This window comes from Sapajus apella, unplaced genomic scaffold (assembly GCF_009761245.1).
Source record: "Sapajus apella isolate SASKATOON/1434 unplaced genomic scaffold, GSC_monkey_1.0 scaffold113, whole genome shotgun sequence".
Taxonomy (NCBI): Eukaryota; Metazoa; Chordata; class Mammalia; order Primates; family Cebidae; genus Sapajus; species Sapajus apella.
Window position 1 is genome coordinate 3,421,884 of NW_022437053.1, and position 23,545 is coordinate 3,445,428.

The 23,545-nt window shown below is 49.6% G+C and overlaps 1 protein-coding gene across 3 annotated transcripts in view; it reads right to left on the reverse strand.

The window, feature by feature from the left end:
* ATP10A (ATPase phospholipid transporting 10A (putative)) overlaps positions 1-23,545 on the reverse strand; it is a 157,097-nt gene that overhangs the window by 2,838 nt on the left and 130,714 nt on the right. For 2 of the 3 annotated variants that reach the window (XM_032259964.1, XM_032259962.1), the window contains exons 13-19: positions 22,815-22,999; positions 14,210-14,537; positions 11,237-11,313; positions 6,948-7,073; positions 2,614-2,814; positions 765-845; positions 582-686 (exon numbers count right to left, since the gene is read on the reverse strand). In XM_032259964.1, coding sequence (XP_032115855.1) covers positions 582-686; positions 765-845; positions 2,614-2,814; positions 6,948-7,073; positions 11,237-11,313; positions 14,210-14,537; positions 22,815-22,999 — 1,103 coding nt within the window. Of the gene's footprint in view, positions 1-581; positions 687-764; positions 893-2,613; positions 2,815-6,947; positions 7,074-11,236; positions 11,314-14,209; positions 14,538-22,814; positions 23,000-23,545 lie in introns of all 3 variants that reach the window. The other variant, XR_004263261.1, reaches the window with a different exon arrangement.

The window sequence follows — 23,545 nt, forward strand, 5'->3', positions numbered from 1 at the left end:
AGGGGAGACAGGGGAGACAGGGGAGGCAGGAGAGACAGAAAGGAGAGACAGGAGAGACAGAGACAGGAGAGACAGGGGAGGCAGGAGAGACAGGGGAGACAGGAGAGACAGGGGAGGCAGGGGAGACAGAGACAGGAGAGACAGGAGAGACAGAGACAGGAGAGACAGGGGAGGCAGGGTAGACCGGAGAGACAGGGGAGACAGGGGAGGCAGGGGAGACAGAGACGGGGGAGGCAGGAAAGACAAGGGAGACGGGAGAGACAGGGGAGGCAGGGGAGACAGAGACAGGAGAGACAAGGGAGACAGGAGAGGACTCGGTGGCAGAGGTGGAAAGCAGGCGGGACTGAGATGAGCGCGGCTGGGGACGTGCGGGCATCAGGCTGCAGCGGCTCCCCTCGCCACGGGTCTCCCCACGCCACAAGGCTCAGGAATGTGTCATTTTCCTTCTGATCACACTGAGCTCAGCTTTGCAGTCTCCCGTCTCCTCCAGACGACCTCCCGGACCTCAGGACGCTGCAGGGAAGTGTGGGGTCGGCGGCATCGGGGCCACGTGGCAGAAGGGCCACGCAGGCGGCTCTTACCCAGGTTCTGGTTTCAATGCCCAGGTGGAGCAGGAAGGTGAGCAGCGCGATGGTCGTGATGGGGGTCCCCCAGGTAAACAGGTCCACGTCCGAGTCGTAGTAGGCCTGAAAGACAGCGGGGTCCTGGGTCTGGAGGTCCCCGGAGGCAGCTGGCAAGAAGAGCTGCGCCCGGGGCCAACTTACCAGGTAAGGGATGAAAAAGCAAACCAGGCTCTGGAAGGCGGCGTCGGCCATGTTAAACCAGAACGTTCGCGGCCGGTATTCCTGGGACACAAAAACACCTGGTGACATTCCGGAGAAGTGCTGGCATCCTCCAGGAAAGCAGTTGGAAGAACAATGGAGTCACTTGTGTTAAAAACAACAGCGACAAAAACCCACCCTGAGGAAGAGCGCTGGGAAAGGCCACGGGGGAGGGTCCTCGTGCACAAATGCCTAACAGCCACAAAATATACATCTCCACGGACGTGTGCCCGGCAATCGTCCATCCAAACTCAACAGGCACCATCTCGGCCATTTATCCGTGTAGCCAGGGAAATAGCATGTCAGAACAATCACGGTTTTTTGCCCTTTAAATACGTTTGTCTTCCTTTACCTCCCTAAGTGCCCGCACAGTTGACTACGGCACACACATTCCTACTGCAGGGCCCCACTTCCGGATAGACACCGTTCTCTTTTAGAGAGCCTCTCTGTTTGCTCTTCATGTTGACAGTTCAAATGACATTTCCTAGGATGCTACACAGAAGTTAACGCACAACTCAAGCCCTCGAGGAAAACTCACCCTCCCAGGACTTCTGGAGACGCAAAGCCCTGCCTAACACCCGGGAAGCTTTCTGCAGCTGAACCTCACGGGCACACCCGCACCAACAAGGCGAGCTTCCGGAGCTCCAGGTCCACAGTCAAACGACGGAACCGCTTTCTGCATCTCCCCAGGGAACACATCTCTCAAGTAGAAACAGCACCTGAAATTCCAGGCCTTCTCCCCCAGTGTGAGCCCTTCTGTTCCTCCACGTTCACCAGGTTCCGCCTCCCTTGGTGATGGGTCCCTTAGAATGTTTCTTAAGAGTGGGTCTTCACTTTCAAAGTCACACGATGGATATGCCCCAATGTTAAAAGCAAAAAGCCATCTCCCCATGGGCAGAAATGAAAATAACCTTGATAGAGATGAATAGAGTCTCTGTTACCCGGGTGACCAAATGTGTCTTTGACCCTGCCAAGTCCCAGAGCAGCTGGCACGGGACCTGCAGGCAGTGCACATGGGGAAGAAGCTCTGACTAGACTTAGGGAAAGTGCGGCCAGGCTCTTCCCGTGGGACACCTAATTCCACAGGACAGGACACACTCCCAGCATCTCTGTCCCACAGTGGCCGAGGAGGCTGAGACCTGGCCCAGGATGGGAATTACCCCAAAGCCACAGGTAGCCAGCAGAGGCCCCGCTCCTCTGCCTGGCCCTCCACCTCCTGGCACCCCGTGCGTGTGGCCTGCTTCCGTGGGCACTGAGCATTCACAGAGGTGGCCAGGGGACGATCGCCATCAGTGAATGAGTCTGGAATTAGGGATTACTGCAGTAGAAATGAGACTCCATGTTCTTTTTGCCAACATGGACTAACTCAAAGCAAAGAAAAGCACTTACTGTTTACTTTCATGGCTGGCTAGAAACAGCTGGCCGTCAGTGTGTCAATATTGGGTGTTTAAATCTATCTGCTCTTTCAATGGCTCAGTGGCTTCTTGTTAATTGGTTGGTTTTCCTGTTAATTCCCATTCAGAATAAATCACATGTGCTTGCTGGCTTTAGAAAACCCCCTCTAGCCTCAGTGATGCCCTGAGACTGACTTGGACTCTGGGCTTTCCTTTGGCTCCTGGGAACTCGTGGAGGGGACAGTTTTGCCACGGCCAAGCAGAGAGCAGCCCTTTCCTCCTTCCTCAGAATGCTGAATTCTAGAATTTTGGTTGGTCCAGGCTGTCCGTCTAAAGGGAGGCTGAACGTGGAGGGCAGAGCTCGGGAGGTGGGAGGCGGAGGCTCAGGGGAGCTTTACCTCCATGTTCTGGCCGCTCCTGTAGAGCTGCGGCCTGGTCAGCAGTGCGTCGGCCGGCACGTCCCTGTCCAGCACCCCAGTCACGAGCTGGGGCAGCGACGAGAAGAGCAGATTAAAGAAGATGAGATACCACTGGTCAATCATGGCTGATGCAGAGAAGCCGCAGAAAAACTGGAACCAAAACAGGAGGCCCACAAACATCTGCAATCACGAAAGAAAGAACAAGAACAGGCGGGTCCTCAGCCACTGCTGAGGGTGCTCATCCGAGGGCGCCGACAGGCCCACAGAGTTTCACTGCCAAGACAAACTGTATGGGCAGCGAGTTCTTCCAGCGCCAGCCCTGACCTTGAGCCCTGCTGTTCCAGCGCCAGCCCTCACCTTGAGCCCTGCTGTTGGCCTCTGTCTCTCCTTCCTCCTCATTCCCTTAAGCAAGAAGAACTGGCAGTGGGAATTGGGGATTCCCAGGAGCAGCCCTTGCAGGGATGAGGTTTTGCTCGGCAAGCTCTGGATCACCAGCATAAAACACAATCAGGGTTTCACAGGGGTCTAGGGCTGCTCACACTTCAAGGCCAGTTGGGTATGGGCTGTGGCTTCGTCTCTAGCAGCCCTCCTCTGTGACCCCAGACAAAGCCCACCTGTGGCCATATCTGCTCCTGTCTACTCTTTAGTGACCTGGCATACTCTCTGAGGAGGCGCAGTGGACAATGACTGGCTCCCTGAGGGGAGGACACACAGACGCACAATAGCAACGTCAACGACCTCATCGACATTGCTGCCCTGCCCTGACTGTCCCCGGGGACCTCCTCTGGGGACAGCAGGAGAGGCATCATCTCTGATCCTCACAGCTGCAGCTACCCAGCTCAGCAGAATCGGAAAGTGAGATTCAGGGAGGTGGAACAGCCGCCTCCGGCACCTGCTCAGTGGGGCAGGGGCAGGGTCGGATCTCTTCTCACTATTGCTAGATCCCCGAATATCCGTGGCCTGTGCTTTATAGGATGGGCATGGCAGTTTAGTGACTGCGAAGTGTTCTAACACTCATGAGCTATGCAGCTGAGCACAGAGCATGAACCCCTCAGCCTCGCTCTCCTTGTTCGTGACATGGGCATACCAGTGACAGCCAGCCAGTGCAGCTGCTGTGAGCGTTAAGGGACCCAATGCACTTTGAGTTCTCACCGGAGTCCCTGGCGAGCTACCGTGCTTGCCGACGGTGTGTAGTGGGGAGTGGCATCGTTCGTTCTCTTGTTTGGGGCTCAGGCAGGGTGACTGCTCTTACCCCACGTACAGAGAGGGAACCTGAGGTTCCAAGACGTCACATGACTTGGCTGAGGTCATGGTGTGAGAAAGGAACCGAACTCGTTCAACCGTGATGGGTCTTGGCCTGGAGGGCAGGCACAGTCCCAGCAGGGAACTCTGACGCGGGACTGACCTCCTGCTGGACGCCGCCAAGCCTCAGTGTGGTTCTGGAGCTGCGACTCTTTACCCTCCTGACCCTGACTCAGTCACCACCTCCCTGAGCTTTGCTTTCTTGACCTGAAAGTGACTTGTGAAGATCACAAGAAAGGGAGTTTATGTTGAAATAACCCACCATGCGCATAGCCTCCAGGTCCTGTGTCAGACTAGGATTTAAATGTCTGAATACGCAGCCTTCCCCTACACACTGGAAGCTAACGTTTGCTTTTTATTCACTGACTTTCTTCCCTTCCGCACTCCCACGGCTGGCTGTCGCTCACTCGCCCCCGCAGGCTTGGCCCGGTGAGTCATCGGTGAGCAAATGCAGTCAAGAAAAAGAGGAAGACAAGTGCTTAGATAATTGAGATTTTTTTCCTGTAGTACCAAAAAGCTTTCTTCCCAAACCGCTGTTACTATGGAAACTTTTCTTCTCTGCTTTTTATTGAAAAGAAAGGCCAACTTATTCCTAAAACTAATGAATTTCTCATTTCAGGAGGCAGAGCGAGCATCCTTGAACTCCTTGCGTAGATGAATGCTTGTTAACAAAGGTCTTGCGTTTTTATGGGATAAAGACAGGTCCCCTCTTCTCCTTTCCATACCCTTCAATGAGGAGGGCCTCATCACAGCAGGCAGGAGGCTGTGGCATCCCCGGCAGCCACCAGCGCCTTTGTTTGCATCTGAAATGTTTCATGACTTGGCCTGCGTCATTCTTGCCCTTCCTTCAATCGGAGACATTTTAACTTGGAATTAGAGCTCAGCTGGCTCAACTCACACGCTTTGTTTTTGTTTTTAAGATTTAAAAGAAGATTGGGCATGGTGGTTCAGGCCTGTAATCCCTCACTAAGGAGGCAGAGACAGGAGGACAGCCTGAGGCCGGGAGTTTGACACTGGCCTGGACAACATAGTGACACGCTGTCTCTACAAACAGAAAAAATGAGCTGGCACGGTGGCCTGTAGTCCCAGCTGCTCAGGAGGCTGAGGCAGGGGGTTGCCTGAGCCTAGGAGTTTGAGGACACGGCAGGCAATCGTGGCGCCGCTGCATTCCAACCTCGGCCACAGAATCAGACCTTGTCCTAAAGGCAGGAATTAACTTGCTCAAGATCTCACGGCTAACAAGTGATGGAAATGGGGCTTGGATTCTGTCCCACCCACCCCCACTCACCCCTCCACACCTTCAGGGGCTGAGAACCTCTAGGCTTGCAACTGTGCACGAGAGGCGTCAAAGTGCTGGGGGTTCAAGGCCAGGGCTGGGAGGAGGGAGGTATGGGCCAGCAGTCCTGGGAGTGTGTGACGCGGCCCTGCTCGGATAGAGTCCCACGCACAATCTAATGTGAATTAATGTGCAGGACCAAACCTATCAAGTTAAACATGCCCTGACGGGCTCTGAGCATCTGTATGCATTTGCTAGAAGATGCTCTGAAAGATGGGGGGGGGGCAGGTGTTAGGGGCAAGGAGAGGCTGGGAAAGAAAGGCCATTGTAGCTGCTAGAAAAACAGTTAAGCACATGGGGAACCAGCCTGGGCAACATAGTGAGGCCACGTGTCTACAAAATCAAAAAAATCAGATGGGCGTGGTGGCGCACACCTGTAGCTCCAGCTGCTTGAGAGGCTGAGGCTGGAAGATCACCTGAGCCCAGGAGGTTGAGGCTGCAGTGAGCTCTGATGGACCCACTGCGTTCCAGCCTGGGAGACAAGCATGAGACCCTGTCTCAAAAAATAAAAAGAAAAAGAACATGAACAACTGATGACAATTTAGAGCTAGCTAACGTGGAGACTTTTTATAGGGAGCTGGAAAAAGAATACACCTTTTATTCTTTTTCAGAAAATAACCTTGATGTGGGGGTTCTGATGTTTAGCCAGGTAGATTTATGGGCCACCCTGGAAGATCACTTAAACCCCAAGAGTTTGTTTTGTTTCCTTGTTTGTACATTCAACCAAAACCAGCAGCAGCCTAGTAACTCCTCAGTCAAAGTCTAGAAATCCCGTGTAAATGGGCAGAACTCTGAGGCGGCCGCGTGGTCCACCCTGCAGGGCCATGGAGGAGCCCATCCGCCAGAGCAGCAGATGAAGGAATGAAAGTTCAGCGTGAAGATGCACGTGAAATGCCCAGGCTGTATTCAGAGCCCCGGCAGAGACAGAACGTCCGCGGCCAGTCTGCCCTGGCCCTGGCTTCACCGCACCGCAGTTCAGCTACAGACCGAGCTCACCGAGAGGGGTGCGTCTGTCCTGCCACCCTGAGGGGTGGGAGAGGGTGGGGAGGCTAGACGGCAGTCCCTTCCTGCTGGGTCCCAGCCTCCCTGAACTGGGGGCTCACTGCCTGTCCTGCTGTCCTGGTGTCGTGTGTCCCAACAGAGGCCATTCAGTGTGGGAATCAGAGTATGGCTAAATTCCCTTATTCTGATCCCAGACCACGAAGCACACTTGTACTTATCCTTGGATTTTCCCTGTCTCCTCCAGAGAAAATGCTGATTAGAGGACTCCGGTGTGGGGACATCTCAGCAGCATGCTCCCAAGAAATCTGTGGATAGAGTGGTCAGGAGTCTGGGAGCAGGAGCTGGGGAGCCTGGGGTGAACGCAGCCTTGAAGGTTTACCGGCTATGTGACCCTGTGCAAAGTGCCAGCCTCATGGGTACACCCCTTCTCACTCTGCAGCCAGCAGTAGGCTCGCTACTGTTAGCTGCCTGTTTCCACCACCTCTCCTCATGCCCTGAATTAGACTCGGCGCCTACAGGGTGAAGAGCCGGCCCAGGACAGGGGACACTCACACAGGCCAAGGAGGATGGAGTGGACAGGAGGCTGTGGACAGCCTGCTGGCCTCATTCAGGCGATGGCCCTAAGAACTGGACCTTCCAATCCCAGAACTCTAGACAGGCATCCAATACCTACTGTGTTTTTGTAGAAGAAGTACAGCACCATGTTGGCAAGCCGGGAGTAGCACCAATGCCCGTGAACGATCAACAGCCTCTCCAGGTATCGGAATCTTGGCACCGCAAAGTCGCTGGCCATCACTGCCTTCAAAGGAAGAGGGATTCCTGTTACTGGCGATGCACGCCCAGTGTGAGGTTTGTCTTCTTTTCCTAAAATGCGCGGTAACGACAGAGAAGGAGCATTTCTGTTCTGAACACAGTGGGAGTGTGGCCGGCCAGGGTCTGCACGGCTGTCATCTACCTCAGCATCGCCTTCCATTCCGAGAGAGGCAATCTGACCCCACAAGCTAGTTCAGGGATGTCACTTTTTAGGATTCATTTAAGCTTTCAAGTATGTGTCATTAGTGGGGTTTAAAAGAATTTCCCTTTTCCTGCTGTTTTCTCAGCAAGTCAAAAAGCACAGAGCTGTGTGGAGTTTATCTGACTTTCTCTGCCTCTGGATGTCACCTTCCTCTAAATCAGTCCACGATGGCAACCCAAGGATGACCCAAAGCTGCTCCTTCCATCTGTATAGATGTTCCCCTGTCCTGAGAGGTGCATTTTGGGCTGTTCTCCCCAGCAGCCTTGGTGATGGGCAAGGCCAGGCTCGGGGCTCCAATGGCCTCCCACACGCTCCCATCCCAGGATGCCGGGGCAGGCGGGAGTGCAGAGGACAAGCTTCCTCCATGGACAGGCAGGACCCTGCTGTGGAAGCTTCCCCTGCAGGTCCTCGAGCCTGGTGCTTACACAATGAAGCCAACTAGGCTGGAAAATGCCATCTACATGATACTTTTTGTCCCCAGAATAACTTGAAACCTGCTGTACAATAATAATTGTTTGGAAAAAAAGATCAAACAAACCGGCAGGAAAAGCTAGATTTCTGCTTATCATTAGAAGGTTATTCCACACAAAATGCAAACCTGCCTTTATCATCTGATTTCCCTATACTCAAATCACATGTAGCAAACAGTAAAGGATGCCTCACGTGGTATGCTTGAAATGGGATAGAGTCACGATACACAAAACCTTAGAACATCAATGTTCTGAACCCAAAGTTAAGGATTTCAAAGCAAATGTCTCTCTACCTCTTCTCACCACACAGGGGCTTAAAAGGCTTTTCGGGCTGGGTGTGGTGGCTCATGCCTGTATTCTGAGCGCTTTGGGAAGCCGATGTGGGAGGATCATAAGGTTAAGAGATCAAGGCCATCCTGGCCAACATGTGAAAACCCATCTCTGCTAAAAATTCACAAATTAGCTGGGTGTGGTTGTGTGCCCCTGCAATCCCAGCTATTTGGGTAGCTGAGGCAGGAGAATGGGTTGAACCCTGGAGGTGGAGGTTGCAGTGAGCTGAGATCACGCCACTGCACTCCAGAGCCTGGCGACAGAGCAAGACTCGGTCTCAAAAAAAAATCTGCCTCCCCTGTCTCTCCTGTCTCTGTCAAAAAAAAAACGCTTTTCGTGTTCTGTAATTCTATGCTCATTGGCCCCATGATTCATCCTCTCAAAAATCATTGATAAGGCCCCACTACTGTCAGGCACAAACCTAGAGAAACAGCATTAGACACAGTCCCCGTCCTCCCCAGAGTCAGTCTGAAACACTCAGTCAAAAGGCACAAGTGTGAAAAAGAGGCTGATGGCCTATAGGGGCCAAGTCTAGACTGTTTTTGAAGAAGAAACCCCTCTGAGGATGCCTGGCTCGCCAGCCTTCTGCAGCTCCTTCTTTCCCCAGTCCAGGCCCCAAGTCATTGCTTGTCCTGTCAGAGTGGCCTTTCCAAAGCCTCCCAGCTTCTCTGGGAAGTTCAGGAGAGCAGAATCAGAAATGTTGGGGTCACCTTGTACCCGTGGCTCCCAGCCAGTCTTGGCTCTAGAGGGTGCAGGACCAATTGGGTGAAGCAGATGAGCCGAGCTAACGAAGACAGAGCCTCCCGGGAGCTGCGGGATCTCCTCTGCCCTTCCCGCCTCCTGCCTGGCGAGGCCTCCCCACCTTGGCTGAGCTAGGGAGTGCCTACCCCTCCTGCCTGGTCCTCCACGGCTCAGCTCTGACTCAACCCCTGGCATCTCTCTACCTCTGCATGCCACAGCTCATCTCTCAAAGGGCTCAGCAGCCCTTTGACTAACATGAAGCAAAGGGGTCGCAGTGCTAGAAAACCCACGTGCATAGGATGGTAAGGAAAGGTATCAAGCCTCGTCCTCAAACACATCCACGGGAGGATGCGCAGCTTTACACAGGTGCAGAAGCGCCAGCAACCTCCTCCCCAGCAGCTACGCCTGTTCAAAGCTGTGGCTCCAGGCACCTGCCCTACGGCTCAGCTGTTCCTGTCACCTCTCATGTAGAGCCCCAGAACTTGGGGCTGGGGCTCCCACCTCGAGGCGGGGAGCAGGGGTGGCAGCTCAGACTCCTCCCTAGCCACACACTCAACGTTCAAGTCTCTGATCCAAAAGATTTTTGCTCGTCAAGTTTCCAGCACGTGAGGTCAGTAGGTGCTGCCCCCATCAGATTTTCAGAAGAAGAAACAGTGAAAACAGACGCAGTGCCAAAAAAGTCAGAATGAATGAACTGAAGTTGACCCTTGAACAACACGGGAGTTAGGGGTGCCCACAAACAGTCAAAATCCACATATAACTTCTGACTCCCTCAAAACTTAATTACTCATAGCCTAGGGTTGACAGGAAGCCTTACGGATCACGTAAACAATTGATAAACATGTATTTCACGCATTCATGACATATCTCCGTTTTCCTTAATTTTTTCCTTTGTGTTTTAGAGAGAGAGAGAGAGAGAGACCGGGTCTCATTGTGTTGCCCAAGCTGGAGCGCAGCGGTGCAATCATAGCTCACTTCAGGCTCAACCTCCCAGGCTCAAGCGATCCTCCTGCCTTAGCCCCCTATGTAGCTGGGATTACAGGCATGGGCCACCACGCTGGGCTAATTTTTGAATTTTTAGTAGAGACGTGGTTTCTTCATGTTGCCCCGGCTGGTCTGGAACTCCTGGCCTCAACTGATCCTCCCGCCTTAACCTCCAAAAGTGCTGAAATTATAGGCATGACCTAGCATACCTGGCCCTCTTTAATTTTTTTCGATATTTCTAGGCTCTGTAGTTCATCTGCAAGTTTTTTCAAATCGTCACAAGTCTCCAAAACATTTTCCAAATACTTATTGAAAAATGTCCACATATAAGTGGACTCACAAAGTACTGACCCATGTTGTTAAAGGGTGCAGTGTATTTTGTTCATTTATTTAGCAGTTGTTTCTTGAGCTTCCCCCTGTGCCAGGTGCCACGTGGGCACTGTGAAGACACAAAGGTGAGTCAAATGTGAACTCCACTTTCAATTTCGTGGAGGAAGAAAAAAATGTGTGAATAACATAACACGGAGATTTTGGTCAGATGACAGCAGGGCCGGTGGGCGTGGTAAGGGAAGTGTCAAAGACCAGGCATGACAGAACTCCTGTGCATTTAGCTTGGGACCTTCCATCTGAGGGTGGAACATCAGCTGAAACTATTAATGAGCTCTGCACAGGCGTGGCACGTAGCAAGCGCCCAATAGATAATTACTGATTGAACAAATGAATCATCAAATGAATCAGCAAATGAATAAGGGGTGTCAACATACTGGTTTTTAGCCCATCTGATAAATCATTCCCTAAAATTTTCACCACATCCAAAAATGTTGCGATTCAAAGTCAATCAAAAGTTGGAAACTGCGGTAATGTAAGTCCAAAAGCAGCACATTTTTAACGAAGTCATTTGTTCAATGTCTGACTCCCAGGCCGAGAGCGAACACAGCGGCCGCGGGAAGACGCAGAGCTGACTTCCACGTGAGTCGGGGTGCTTACGTTCCACCCGCACGGCGACACGGGTGCCACACCCGCACGGCGACACGGGTGCCACCTACATCAAAGCCGTTTTTCCAAATGGTGTTGCTCAGTGTTTAGGGACAGTAAAACGTGCCTGCTGGGACTGAGCCACCGCAAGCCAGACAGAAGGCGATGACTCACCTTGCCTCTCTCCGAGCCACTTACTTCACAAAAATAGACTCGTGACATGGGAAGACATGCTTATTGCACACTGCTTCATGAACAGGAAGAGTGACATTCCCCTTACCTTCCACTATGGGCTTAGCAGCTGTACTGAGCATCAGCTGTACTGAGGGCAAACCCTTTAGCCTCGTTCAATAGAGCCCAGGGGAAGGTGGGGACAGCCTATAGGGTGACAGGACAAGAGACCAGTAGGGCTACCTGGTTTCACAGAACAGCCTGGTTGGGCTTTACCTGCATACCCTCCTGGCCGGAGATTCCCACGCCCACATCTGCCACCTGGATCATGCTGACATCATTGGCTCCGTCTCCTAGAAACAGCACAGGCAGAAGAATTAAACACAGAATCAAGTCAATGCCCTAGATTTTCCTGGGGGTCCCCATCAAACTGGGTCCTGTGAACAGTCCTGGGGAAGCTGGGGGAAAAAGGGGTAGAGCATCCACGCTGCACAGAGTTAAGCACTCAGGAAAAGCCGGCCACACCCGGAGACGTTTCAGAAAGCAGGCTGCGGCTGAGCCACTGGGTACGTGGTACCCGCGCTGAGTGTCACTCTTACACCAGTGAAGCCCACATCCTGCCGTCTGGCACAAGGAAAGATGCTCTCACCATCTTCATCATCATTAGTTACTGAACCACTCCGGACAAGCAGCCAAGGCTTCTCCCAGCCACACCTCCCCGGGGAAGTTTCTAAATTAAAGGAAGCGGCTACCTTCAGCCCAGCACATTGCAGAGCTCCTTTCTGCATTCGGACTGCCACAGTATTAGCCATTGTGCTCACTTTGGGGCCCTCTAGGGGTGCAATAAAGGAGAACTTCTCTTCATTCTGTCAACTTGTTGTTAGAAAATGTTTGGGAACCCAGGGCAAAAGTCAGAGCTCTGGACACCTTTGGGGAAAGGCCAGCAGAGACAAAGTCATTGTCACTCCCTGACAGTTAACCATTCTCGGAAGTGGGCGGCAGAAGAGCCCAGGGTGTACGTCCCAAGTTGAACCAATGAGAAAAGGTGCAGATACACAGAGTTAGAGTGACTACAGGATGTCTCTTCCCTGTGAGTTTCCCGTTCTTTGTAACGTTGAGACCAATGTAAGTGATCAGTCAATATCTACCAAATTGGAATTCTCTGAAGCAATACAAACCCATACAGCTTTCCCCAGAATGTCCCACTTAAAGTGAAATATGGCGTGCAACAATGCTCTCTCTATTACAGACCACTGGGGACCAGGATAGGTCACATGGATGCTTTAACGCATTGTTTCTTTCTTTTGAGAAGGGTCTCACTCTGTCACCCAGGCTACTAGGTGGGAAAGTGCAGTGGCGTGATCAGGGTTCACTGCAGCCTCAACCTCCTGGGCTCAAGTGACCCTCCCACGTCAGCCTCCTGAGAAGCTGTGATGACAGGTGCATGCCAACATACCCAGCCAGGTTTTGTGTTTTTAGTAGAGATTGGGCTTCACCCACCATGTTGCCCCAGCTGTTTTTTTTTTTTTTTTTCTTCTTCAGACAGCATCACTCGCTCTGTTGCTTGGGCTGGGATGTAGGTGTGGTCACAGTTCACTATAGCCTTGACCTCCTGGGCTCAGGTGAGCCTCCCACCTCAGCCTCTCAAGTAGCTGGGACTGCAGGTGTGTGCCACCAAACCCAGCTAATTTTTAAAACATTTTTTATAGAGATGGGGGTCTCACTGTGTTGCTCAGGCTGGTCTCAAACTCCTTGGCTCAAGAGATCCTCCTGCCTTGGCCTCCCAAACGACTGAGATTGCCTGTGTGAGCCACATGCCCAGCTGTGTGCTAGTGTTCTTAGGGGCCGTTACTTCCCTTGTTCTTTTGAGGGTCCATGTTGTTTTTCCCTTTCTTTTTAATCAGCCAAGGCTTTCCTTCCATTTCTTAAAGGAATACCAGACACCAGTGGCTAAGCGTCTGAGCCGGGCACAGGCCAGGCCAGGCAAACATCATTCACGTCTCCCTGTGGCCTTTCAGGGCTGACGTTATCCTCGTGCTCCCAAGGAGGGCACTGACGCTCAGAGGTGGCGGCTGGGGCCGGGGTGGTGCAGGTCAGCCTGCAGACCCTTTCCAGCTCCTCCAGGCGCACGAAGGCAAAGATGGCCCTAGGACTTCCCCCGGGCCTCCTGAGCGTGTGCCCGGTGCCCGCTCTCCTTAGCGGTTGCTGGCCTCAGGGTGTGTAGCGCAGGGTCCCCGTGACGGCCAAGTTCAGGCCAGCGCTCGCCCTCCTCACTCCCACCACAACCCAGGCTGAACGGCGGTCTCCCCTGGCCAGGTGAGGTACCCACTGCCAACAGGCGATGATCCCCAGCTCGACAGGCAGTGGCTGTCACAGACCTTTTGCAGAAAACACTACCAACGCTGGCTGGCTGACTGGTGAGGGCAGTTGATTTCTGAGCCAATTCTCACCGAGGCGTAGACCATATTTACGGGGAGACCCAACTGTTGGCATGTGGGGATCACGCCACCGCGTCCTTCCAGGCCCTCACCAGGAGGTGGTGCTGCTGAGCCCCTGAACCTGTACTAGAGACTGCCTGTGCCAGAAGCGGGTGGAGGGGATGTCCTGGCCAGCATCCCATCCCTGGAGAGGAGCAGAGAGGCCTCCCCAGGCCAACAGTGTCTGCCAGGATAAACTGGCACGAGAGACACAGTCCTGAAATAACCGGCGTAAAACTGAGCAGCAACGTGCAGCTGAGGATGGGCTGACTTACTCAGAAGCCTGTCCCAGAACCGTCAGCAGAGCTGAAAAGAGGCAGTGGGAATTCTGGTCACCAAGCCTGTGGGGCCTTGGGGCGTGACCAAGCTGTGGACACCCCAGAGGCTCACGGTGACCAGAAGCAGCTGCAAAGGGCCTTCTAAGTTAGCCTGGGCTGAGGCTGAGTGTGCACTGCCCTCTGCTGTGGCCGGGACAGAACGGGACAGGTCTCCAGCGTCCTGTCTCCCAAGAAAGGGCAAGCTCTGTTTTGCAAAGCAGCACTGGGTTACTGAGCTGGCCGCATGAACCTGTGACGCTGCCGCTATTTCGTGGCTTTCCGACGTAAGCTTTCCCTTTGGAACATGTTGCCTGCTCTGTCACACTGGGTGTGATTTTACAAATGGAAAGGAAGGTGAGGGAGTGCCTGCCAGTCTCGTGGTGCAGCGTGCAAGGAAGGGAAGGGGAAGCGTGGGTCCAGCTGGAGGAGGCCGTCCGGCCAGCTGGGATACTCGCCTATGGCCAGGGTCATGGCGTTGAGCTTGCTCCGCACCAGCTTCACCACCATGCTCTTCTGCAGCGGCGTTGATCTGCAGCAGAGGACAGAGCGGCACTGCTTGGCAAGGAAGAGGAATTTGTCCTCCAGGTGTTTCTCAAGGGCATAGGCCAGGCTTCTCCCGTCGATCACGAGGCTGGGGCTGGGGCCAGAGGCAGTGGACGTAGAGGGTGGGCAGAGAGGGGAGAACCCCACGCTCACTTTGCTGTCAGTCTTCTCAGGGGTTCTGTGGGGGCCTCTGGACTGCACGTAGTGTAGGCACTGGTCTAGCAGAGCTGCACACGCCTCCTGAAAAGGACACGAGAGGCCAGCACAGCTCCCTCAGAGTCATGCCGCAAACACCCCGCCCTGGCTCAGACCTTCGGAGCTGACATCCTTCCTGGGCTCCAGGCTGCAGAACCCCCTGCCCAGAGGCCACCCTCCGGAAACCGTGAAGTTCAGCCGGAGAGGGTGGCTTTCCCCACAGAAGAGATGGAACGGATCTTGACCGCCCCTGACACAGTGCAGAGGTTGGAATGAACAACCTTCACATTGGGAGGCCGGACTGTGTCATCGCGAACATGCTGGGTAGTTAGATGAAGGCCCTCCAGGTACTTCCTGGTAGATCTTGGAGGACCTTACCTAACCCACCAGGGACCAACTGCAGGGCACAAAGCTGTGTGAAAGGCTTTGTTACGATTAGTCCCTGAAGAAATGTAATTGTTAGTGTTCTCCCTAAGTTCTTCAATTCCACCAGGAAAAGAAAAAAAGGCACAATGACCGAGGCTTTTCATAGGCAAAACTTGATCTGAATTCCGGAAAGAAGACGAAAGCCTGTTGGGGAAGCCACGCTAGGGACCAGGGACAGGAGCTGGAGGCACAGGAGGACCACAGTCTCCAGGGACAAACACTCCGGAGCTCGAGCAGCTCCCGAGCCTCCCAGACGGTGAGTTTGCTGGGTCCGTGACCAGCCCTGCCACACACCACGGACATCCAGGTGCGTTCAACACACGCTTACTGAGGATCTTTTGTATTCAGAAATGAAGCCAGACTGGAGAAAAGAAGACTGAAAAGACACAGTTACTGCCGTAAGGGCGACACACAGCTGATGGACACAGACTCATGACTGTAGTAAATCACCAACCGGGATGTGCAGAAGTGTGGACACAGGCGGGAGAGGGACAGCGCTGCTTCTGGGCATGGGGAGGGACAGGGCGGTAACTAGGGCAGGCCTTGAGGAGGATGCAGGAGGCCATCGCAGGAACTCCGTGAGCTCCCCAGACTCCCACAGCAGGGGAGACCCCTGCATCCTGCAGCTCTCACTGACCATAGCCAGCACGCGGGCAGGATGCACAGGGCCAGCTGCGGAGCTCGGAGACTGAGTGGCCACAGCTCCCACTGACCGCAGCCAGCACGCAGACAGGATGCACAGGGCCAGCTGCGGAGCGTGGAGAGTGAGTGACAGCCATGGGACTAACTGACCCCATGAGGTCGTTTATGAATTCTGGGTCTCACCCATAACAAAGCCTTTGAGAGGTGAACTCTGCAACAGACTGCCACCCAAGTTTCAAGCTGATCTCTGGAGGACAAAAATGCAAGACAGGGTCTTATAAACATATCTGCCTTTGAAACCAATGTCCAGGGCGTACAGCCCAGACCCCACAGGGCTGATCACCTGCTGACAAAATCCACATTTTCCTTAGAAATTAAAAATGACCAGTGTCATCACATCATATGCCCATGATATAATCCAAAACTTCTCAGCATACAAAGAACCAGGAAAATCTTAACTCTGGAAAAAAGACAATCAACAGAAGCCAGCATCGAGATGACACAGATACTGACGTTTTCTGACAAAGACTAAAACAGCCATTATCCAAATGTTCCAGAAGTAAGGCTGAACATGCCGGACATGAACAGAGAGACAGAAAGTCTTGGCCAAAAGAAGAAGCTATTTCGGAGAACAAATAGAAATCTTAGACAAAAATACATTAACCAAAATAAAAAGCTCACTGGATTCCAAATAATCGGTGTAGATACTCTGCCCTCAAGGAGAAAACTGTAACTCCACGCTCCTTAACGGTGAGCTGTGCATGGTGGCTTCTTCAGAAGTCAGCATGGAACGAGGCAGGGTGCAGTGAATAAACCTGACAATCACAAGGTCAGCCTCAACAGTGACACGGTGTTAACAGCATGTACCCTTGATACTATACCATGAAAATGGCACTTGATCTCTGTAGCTGTCCTCCCTAAAACCCCAAGCTCCATTTTAGTAGTAAGAAAAACATCAGACAAATCCCAATACAGACATAGGGGCATTGTACAAAATACCTGGCTGGCACTCTTCAAAATGGTCAAAGTGATTCAAAATACAGGACCTTTAAGGAACTGTCACAGCCAAGAAGAGCCTAAAGAGGCATAATGACTAAATGTAATGTGGTGTCCTGGATGGGCACCAGCTAAAGGCTGAGGCAATGTATGGACTTTGGAAAGTGATAATGTATCAATACTGGCTCCTTAATGTAATAAATGCACTATGCTAATGTAAGATCAGTAACAGGATAAATTACGGATGGCATATATGAGAAGTAAGTCTCTCCTGTCCTCACAGTTTTCCTCTAAATCTAAAACACTTCTATATATAAAGCTTATTTTAAAAATTTCTCTGGATGGGCTCAGTGGCAGAATAGAGAAGACACAGGAGACAGCCAGTGAGCTTAAAAACAGATCGATAGAAATGCTCCAATCTGAATAACAGAAAACAGAGAGAAAGGTTCAAAAAACCCACGAGAGCCACATAACATTCATGCCATCAGTGGACCAGAAGATAGGGACAACGTGCAGTGCAGAAAAAGCATTTGAAGAAATAATGGCTAAACATTTCCAGAATTTGGTGAAAGACATAACCTCACAAGTTCAAGAAGCTCAGCAAAGCCCACTGTAAAAATGTAAAGTAATCTGTACCCAAACGCAGTATCATCAACCAGCTGAAAACAAAAAGGAAAACAATCCCAAAAGCAGCCAGATAAAAATAATTAACTGGTTATCCATTTACAAGGATTCAGATGACTGTGTATTTCTCATCAGACACCAAGGATTCCAAAGGAAGCAGAACAACACTTTTCAAGTGTGGAAAGAATAGCCATTTCAATCTTCCATATCCTGTGGAAACACCCTTCAGGAATGATGGTGAAATAACGTTCTCTGATAAAGGAAAGTAACAGGATTTGTTTCCAGTAGACCTGCTCTACAGGAATTCCTAAAGGAAGTTCTACAGATGAAAGGGGAATCATGCCACAAGGAACCTGGAACATCTGATGTTTGCTGACCCCTACTATACAAGAATTGAGCCACGCAATTTACCAACTGTACGTAATTAACATTGGTGGACCTCAGCCAACAACAGCATAATGTGCTTTCTTTTCAGGTGCACATGAACACATTCACCAGGACAGACCATACCCTGGGTCATTAGAAAACAAACAAGCAATCACAAACTTAAAAGAGCTGAAATCACAAAAAGCATGTTATCTGACTATAATGGAACTAAATGAGAAATCAATAACGGGGAGGCAACAGAAAAACCCCTGAACACTAGAAAATGAAATGAACACTTCTTAATAATCTATGAGTCAAACAAAGTCTTGAGGCAAGTAAGAAAACTATCTTGAATTGTATATAAATGAAAATATGATACTTTAAAATTATGCAATACAGATAAACAGTGCTTAATAAAAAATTTATAGAACATTCTGCTTATATTAGAAAAAATAATGTTTGCAAATCATTAAGATTCCATTTTGAGAAACTAGAAGAGGAATGTAAAACCCAAACAAGCAAAAAGACAGAAATAACAAATATCAATAAAATTGAAAACAAAAACAACCAAGAAAAAAAATCAGTGAATTCAAAACTTTGTTCTTGGAAAAGGTCCCTACAAATGATAAGCTACTATCAAAATAACCAAAAGAAAAGGCACAAATTACCAGGATCCTAAATAAAAATAATATTACTACAGACTCCATGAACATCAAAAGATAATACTATGAATGAGTGTACACACATAAATTCAACGACTTAGATACAATAGACTAATTTCTCAAAAACCATAAACTACTGAAAAAACTCAACCGTGGTGAAAGAATAACCTGAATAGTACTTACCTATTAAGGAACATTGAATTCATAGCTAAAATTTTTCTGAAAAAGAAATCTCCAGGCCCAGAGCGTTTCCTTGCCCAATTCTATCAAATATTGAAGGAAACAATCACAAAGAATCTTCCAGAAAATAAAAGAGGATGGAACACTTCCTAACTAACTCATTTTATGTGGCCAGCATTATCCTGATATTTTGTTTTGAAAGGAAACAAAGCTTCTGACCAGTATTACTCACATATATAAATGACAAAATCCTCCACAAAATATTATTAGCAAATGGTATTCAGCAATATATAAAAAGAATAATGTACCATGAGCAAGTGGGGTTTATGCTAGGAATACAAGGCTGCTCCATTATTTGGAAAAATCAAAGTAATCTATCATATTAGTAGTCTAAAGGAGAAAACGGCATGAAAAAACATTTAAGAAAATTCAACAGCCATTCATTATAAAACCTCCTAGATAAAGAACTTCCTTAACCTAATAAAAATAATCTACAGCACACATGGCTAAGGGTAACAGACTGATGTTTTCTCCCTTACGTATGAAACAAGGCAAACATGTCCACTTTCACTACTCCTATTCCATTTCCCACTGAAGTCCTAGCCTATGCAATAAGGCAAGAGAAAGAAAGAAAAAACATACAGACTGGAAAGGAAAAAGAAAATTCTCTGTTAGCAGATGATATAATTATCTCATGGAAAAATCCCAATAAATAAAAAATAAATTCCTAGAACTAATAAGCAAGCTTAGTGGACCAAAGAATATAAACAGCACACACAGTCAAGGATATTTCCATATACAGCTGACCCTTGAACAACATGGGCTTAACTTATATAGATCCACTTATACGTGGATTATTTTTCCACCTCTGCTGCCCCTAAGACAGCAAAACCAATCTCTTCTCTTCCTCTTCCTCAGGCTATTCAACATGAAGGTGACAGTGATAAAGATCTGTATGAAGATCTCCTTTCACTTAATGAATAGTAAATATATCTTCTCTTCCTTAAGATTTTCTTAGTAACACTTTTCCTTTAGCTTACTTTATTGTAAGAATACAGCACACAATACATACAATATACAAAATAGGTGGTAATTGACGATGTTATCAGTAAGGCTTCTGGTTAACAGTAGGCTGTGAGTAGTCAAGTTTTTGGGGAATGGAAAGTTACATGTGGATTTCTGACTACACAGAGGGAGTGGTGTGCCTAACTCCTACGTGTTCAAGGGTCAACTGTGCTATAAATGGTGGAAAATAAAAATTTAAAGATACTATTTATAAAACCTCCAAAAAATGTTGTACACATGGTCCCTGACTTACAGTGGTTCAACTTACAAATTATCAACTTTTCGATGGGTTTGTTAGGACATAACCCACCGTAAGTTGAGAAGCACTGGTGCTTGGGGATGTATCTAACAAAACATGAATCTGATGTGTATGCTGAAAACTATAAAATACTGATAAAAGAAATAAAAGAAGACCTAGATAATTTAGAGATATACCATGTTTACAGAACGGAAGCTTAACATAATAAAAACATCTATTTTTCCCAAATTGATTTATAAGTTTAACAAAATTCAAATAAAAGTTCCAGCAGGAATTTCTGTACAGAAAAATTAATTTAAAATTCATATATGAAGGCAAACAAATAAGATGACTAGCCAAAACAATTTTGAAACAGAATAATGTTGGAGGAATAACATTACCAATTTTTAAAACATTAAAAAAACTACAGTAATCAAAGTACTACAATGAGTCAAAACAGCATGGTATTGGTAAATGGGTAGACAAATCAATGGAACAGAATAGAAAGTCTAGAAACAGACCCACACAAATACGACTAATTGATTTTTGACAAAGACACTTTTCACCAAAAAAAGATGCTTTCAACAAATGTCACTGGAGGACTTAGGCAGCCACATGTGGAAAGGTGAAGTCTAATCTACCCCTCTCACTTTTCATGAAATATGACCCAAAACAGACTGCCTCTACAGATAAGGTGTTGATGTATAATGCTTTTAGAAGAAAACACAGGAGAAAACATTCATAATTAGGCACATTGTAGACATGACACCAAATGCATGATCCAGAAAATTAAAAAAAATGATGAATCAGACCAGACACCGTGGCTCACACCTGTAATCTCAGCACTTTGAGAGGCTGAGGCAGGATTTCAACACCAGCCTGGGCAACGTGGGGATACCCCATCTCTTTAAAAAATAAAAAATGAGCCAGGTATGCTTGTGCATGCCTGTGGTCCCAGCTACTCGGGATTCTGAGGCAGGAGGATCCCCTGAACCTGGGAGGCTGAGGCTATAGTGAGTCGTGACGGCACCATTGCACTCCAGCCTGGGTAACAGAGTCAGACCTCATCTCCGAAAAAGTAAAATAATAAAAAACATTTAAATTTAAAAAGAATAAAAATTTATCAAAACGAAAAGCTTTTGCAAAAGACAATACTAAAAAATAAAAAAGATAGGGATGAAATATATGCAAGTCACATAAGCCGACAAAGGACTGACTTACAGAATACGTAAAGAATTCTTAAAACTGAACATTAGGAAAACAACTAAATTAGAAAATGGGAAAATATGTGAAAACACAATTCATCCAACAGGACATATAAATGGAAAATAAGCATAGGAAAAGATGTTCAACTTCATTAGACTTCAGTGAAGCGCAAATTAAAACCGTAACGAGACACCACTACACACCCATTAGAGGGGCTAGCAGAAAAAATCAATGACAATACGAAGTGCTGACGAAGACGCTGAGCGAAACAGAGCCCCGCTCTTAAAAGCAGGCTGGTGTCTGGCCGCTTCTCAGAAACTTAGACACACTCACCATCTGACCTAGGGATCTCACTCCTAGGGATGGAAAGAAATGAAAACATGTTCACACAAAAACCTGTGCACGCTCACTGATAGAAGTGCTGTTTACGATTGTCAAAAACCAAAACAACTAAAATGTTCTCCACTGACTGAATGGCTATGCCAAATCTGATGTTAATCCATCCAGTGGATATTAAGGGGAAATATACTACTCATTCATGCAACAGCCCAGGTGAGTCTCAAAGATGTTGTGCTGAGCAAAAGAAGCCAGGCTCTGAAAGTCACACACCGGAGTATTCTGTTTACTTGGCGTCTGGAAAAGACAAAACTATGTTATGGAGAACAGATCAGTGGCTTCCAGAGGTTAGAGGAGGGAAATCACAAATGCACAGGGGTAGCACGACAGATGTTTTGGGGGTGATGGAACTCTCCTGGACCGTGGATAGGGTGGTGGTTACACAGATCTACGCATGTGCTACAATTCATTTAAGTGTGTAACCAAAAAAAAGCCAATTTTAGTATATGCGAATTATAAATAAATGGAGAGAGGAGAGAGAGAGAGAATGAATGACCAGGTCATCAGGTCAACCTTTAGCATAAATTCCCAAACTTTCCTGGAGAAAGAGGTCACTTAAAAAAAAAAAAGGCCCTGGTAAAGGCACAGGCTCTGAAGCAGGATGACCTTGCGCAGATGTGAGAGACAGTGGTGCCCGGCCAGCGGGGCTGGGGAGAGAGCAGGGAACGGTGGGGACCTGGTTCACAGACTCCAAGGTGCGAGGCTCACAGTGGTGTCCTTGCAGTGCGGGCACCAGGGCTTAGCAGACAGCCTTTCCTACACCAACAGATGGAGTGAGGCCCTAGAGGCCAGGAGAGGAGTGGGCGCTGCTGTAGCAGCCCACGGAGCAGGCATGCTTTCCACCAGGGCCATCTCAGAAAGGGACACTCCAAGTGACAAAGTCCCAAGGTCCTGACAGTGGATGGTGCAGGTGTGGGCCTAAGAGGGGATGGGGGCGTCTGAGTGTGAGCCCCCGAGCGGCTGTGGTGGCCTTGGCCACACTGGAGGGCAGACCAGCCATGGCAAGCACAGTGCCCGCTCCGTTCAAGAAGCCTGAAAGCCAGCGCAAGAAGTTTTGAGTGGGAACTCGTGCGAGGGGCAGAGCCTAGACTGAGGCAGTAGATGAAGGAGCTGCTCCCCACAGACTTGGGGATCTAAACAGACAAAGGCAACTGGATGAAGGCGTCCTCAGTGCCTGCAGTGGTCCTGAGGTGGTCAGTGCCAGATGGACCGCTGCCCCGGCTCCACCGTGTAAGCACATGGGACCTCATGAGAAGGTTCTCTGATGACTTGGGCAGCATGTCAGGAGAAGGCAGGTTGCACTTTGTGTTAATAAAGCCCAGATGTGCACTGCTTTGGTACTGAGAAGTTCCAGCAATCTTCACCTCTTCTAAGGCAGTAACATGCACACCCTAAACCCAAATGCAGAGGGTGAGGTCCTGCTCACAGCAGCTGCCAGGAACACTGAGTCTCTGCCGAGGGGGCCACGATGGACATGGGCCACCCCAGGGGAAGGAAGCAGAGTCATGGGAAACCCCCTACCTGGGACTCGGCGTTCAGGGTGAGCACCTCCTCATCGTGGTCCAGTAGTTTGCAGGCGTACGCGATGTTGACCGCTGTTTCCTGTTTGTCACCGGTGAGAACCCAAATCTGCAAGCCCGCCTGACGCAGTTTAGCCACGGTCTCAGGGACTCCGTCCTGCAGACGGTCTTCAATCCCAGTGGCACCTGGCCAAACGCACAGCAGCGTGAGTGAACCCGCTCCTCACGTGCCCCACAGTCCTGCTGGGGTGCAAATGCCATGCACCAGACACACAGAAGGCAGGCACGGGTGCAGCCCTTGTTGCCTGGGCCTTGCCTGGGGCTGGGCTGTCAGTCACCTGCCTTGCAGTGACAGGAAGTCCCTTGTGGAACCACCATTTCGGGACAGCGGTGGACGCTTTTGACAGCTCTCTCGTTGTGACTCAGCCGAGAACGCGTAGGAATAACTGAGTCACTGAGCATAATTATGTGCACTTACACCAAAGTACCTCAACTTATTTCTAACTCGTAACTTTACAGATAACCTGAAAGCAAAGCTCACGGGGAGGTGTTGGGAATGGCGACGTTTGGAGGGATAAAAATAGTCTTAAAGGCCGGGCGCGGTGGCTCAAGCCTGTAATCCCAGCACTTTGGGAGGCCAAGGCGGGTGGATCACGAGGTCAAGAGATCGAGACCATCCTGGTCAACATGGTGAAACCCTGTCTCTACCAAAAATACAAAAAATTAGCTGGG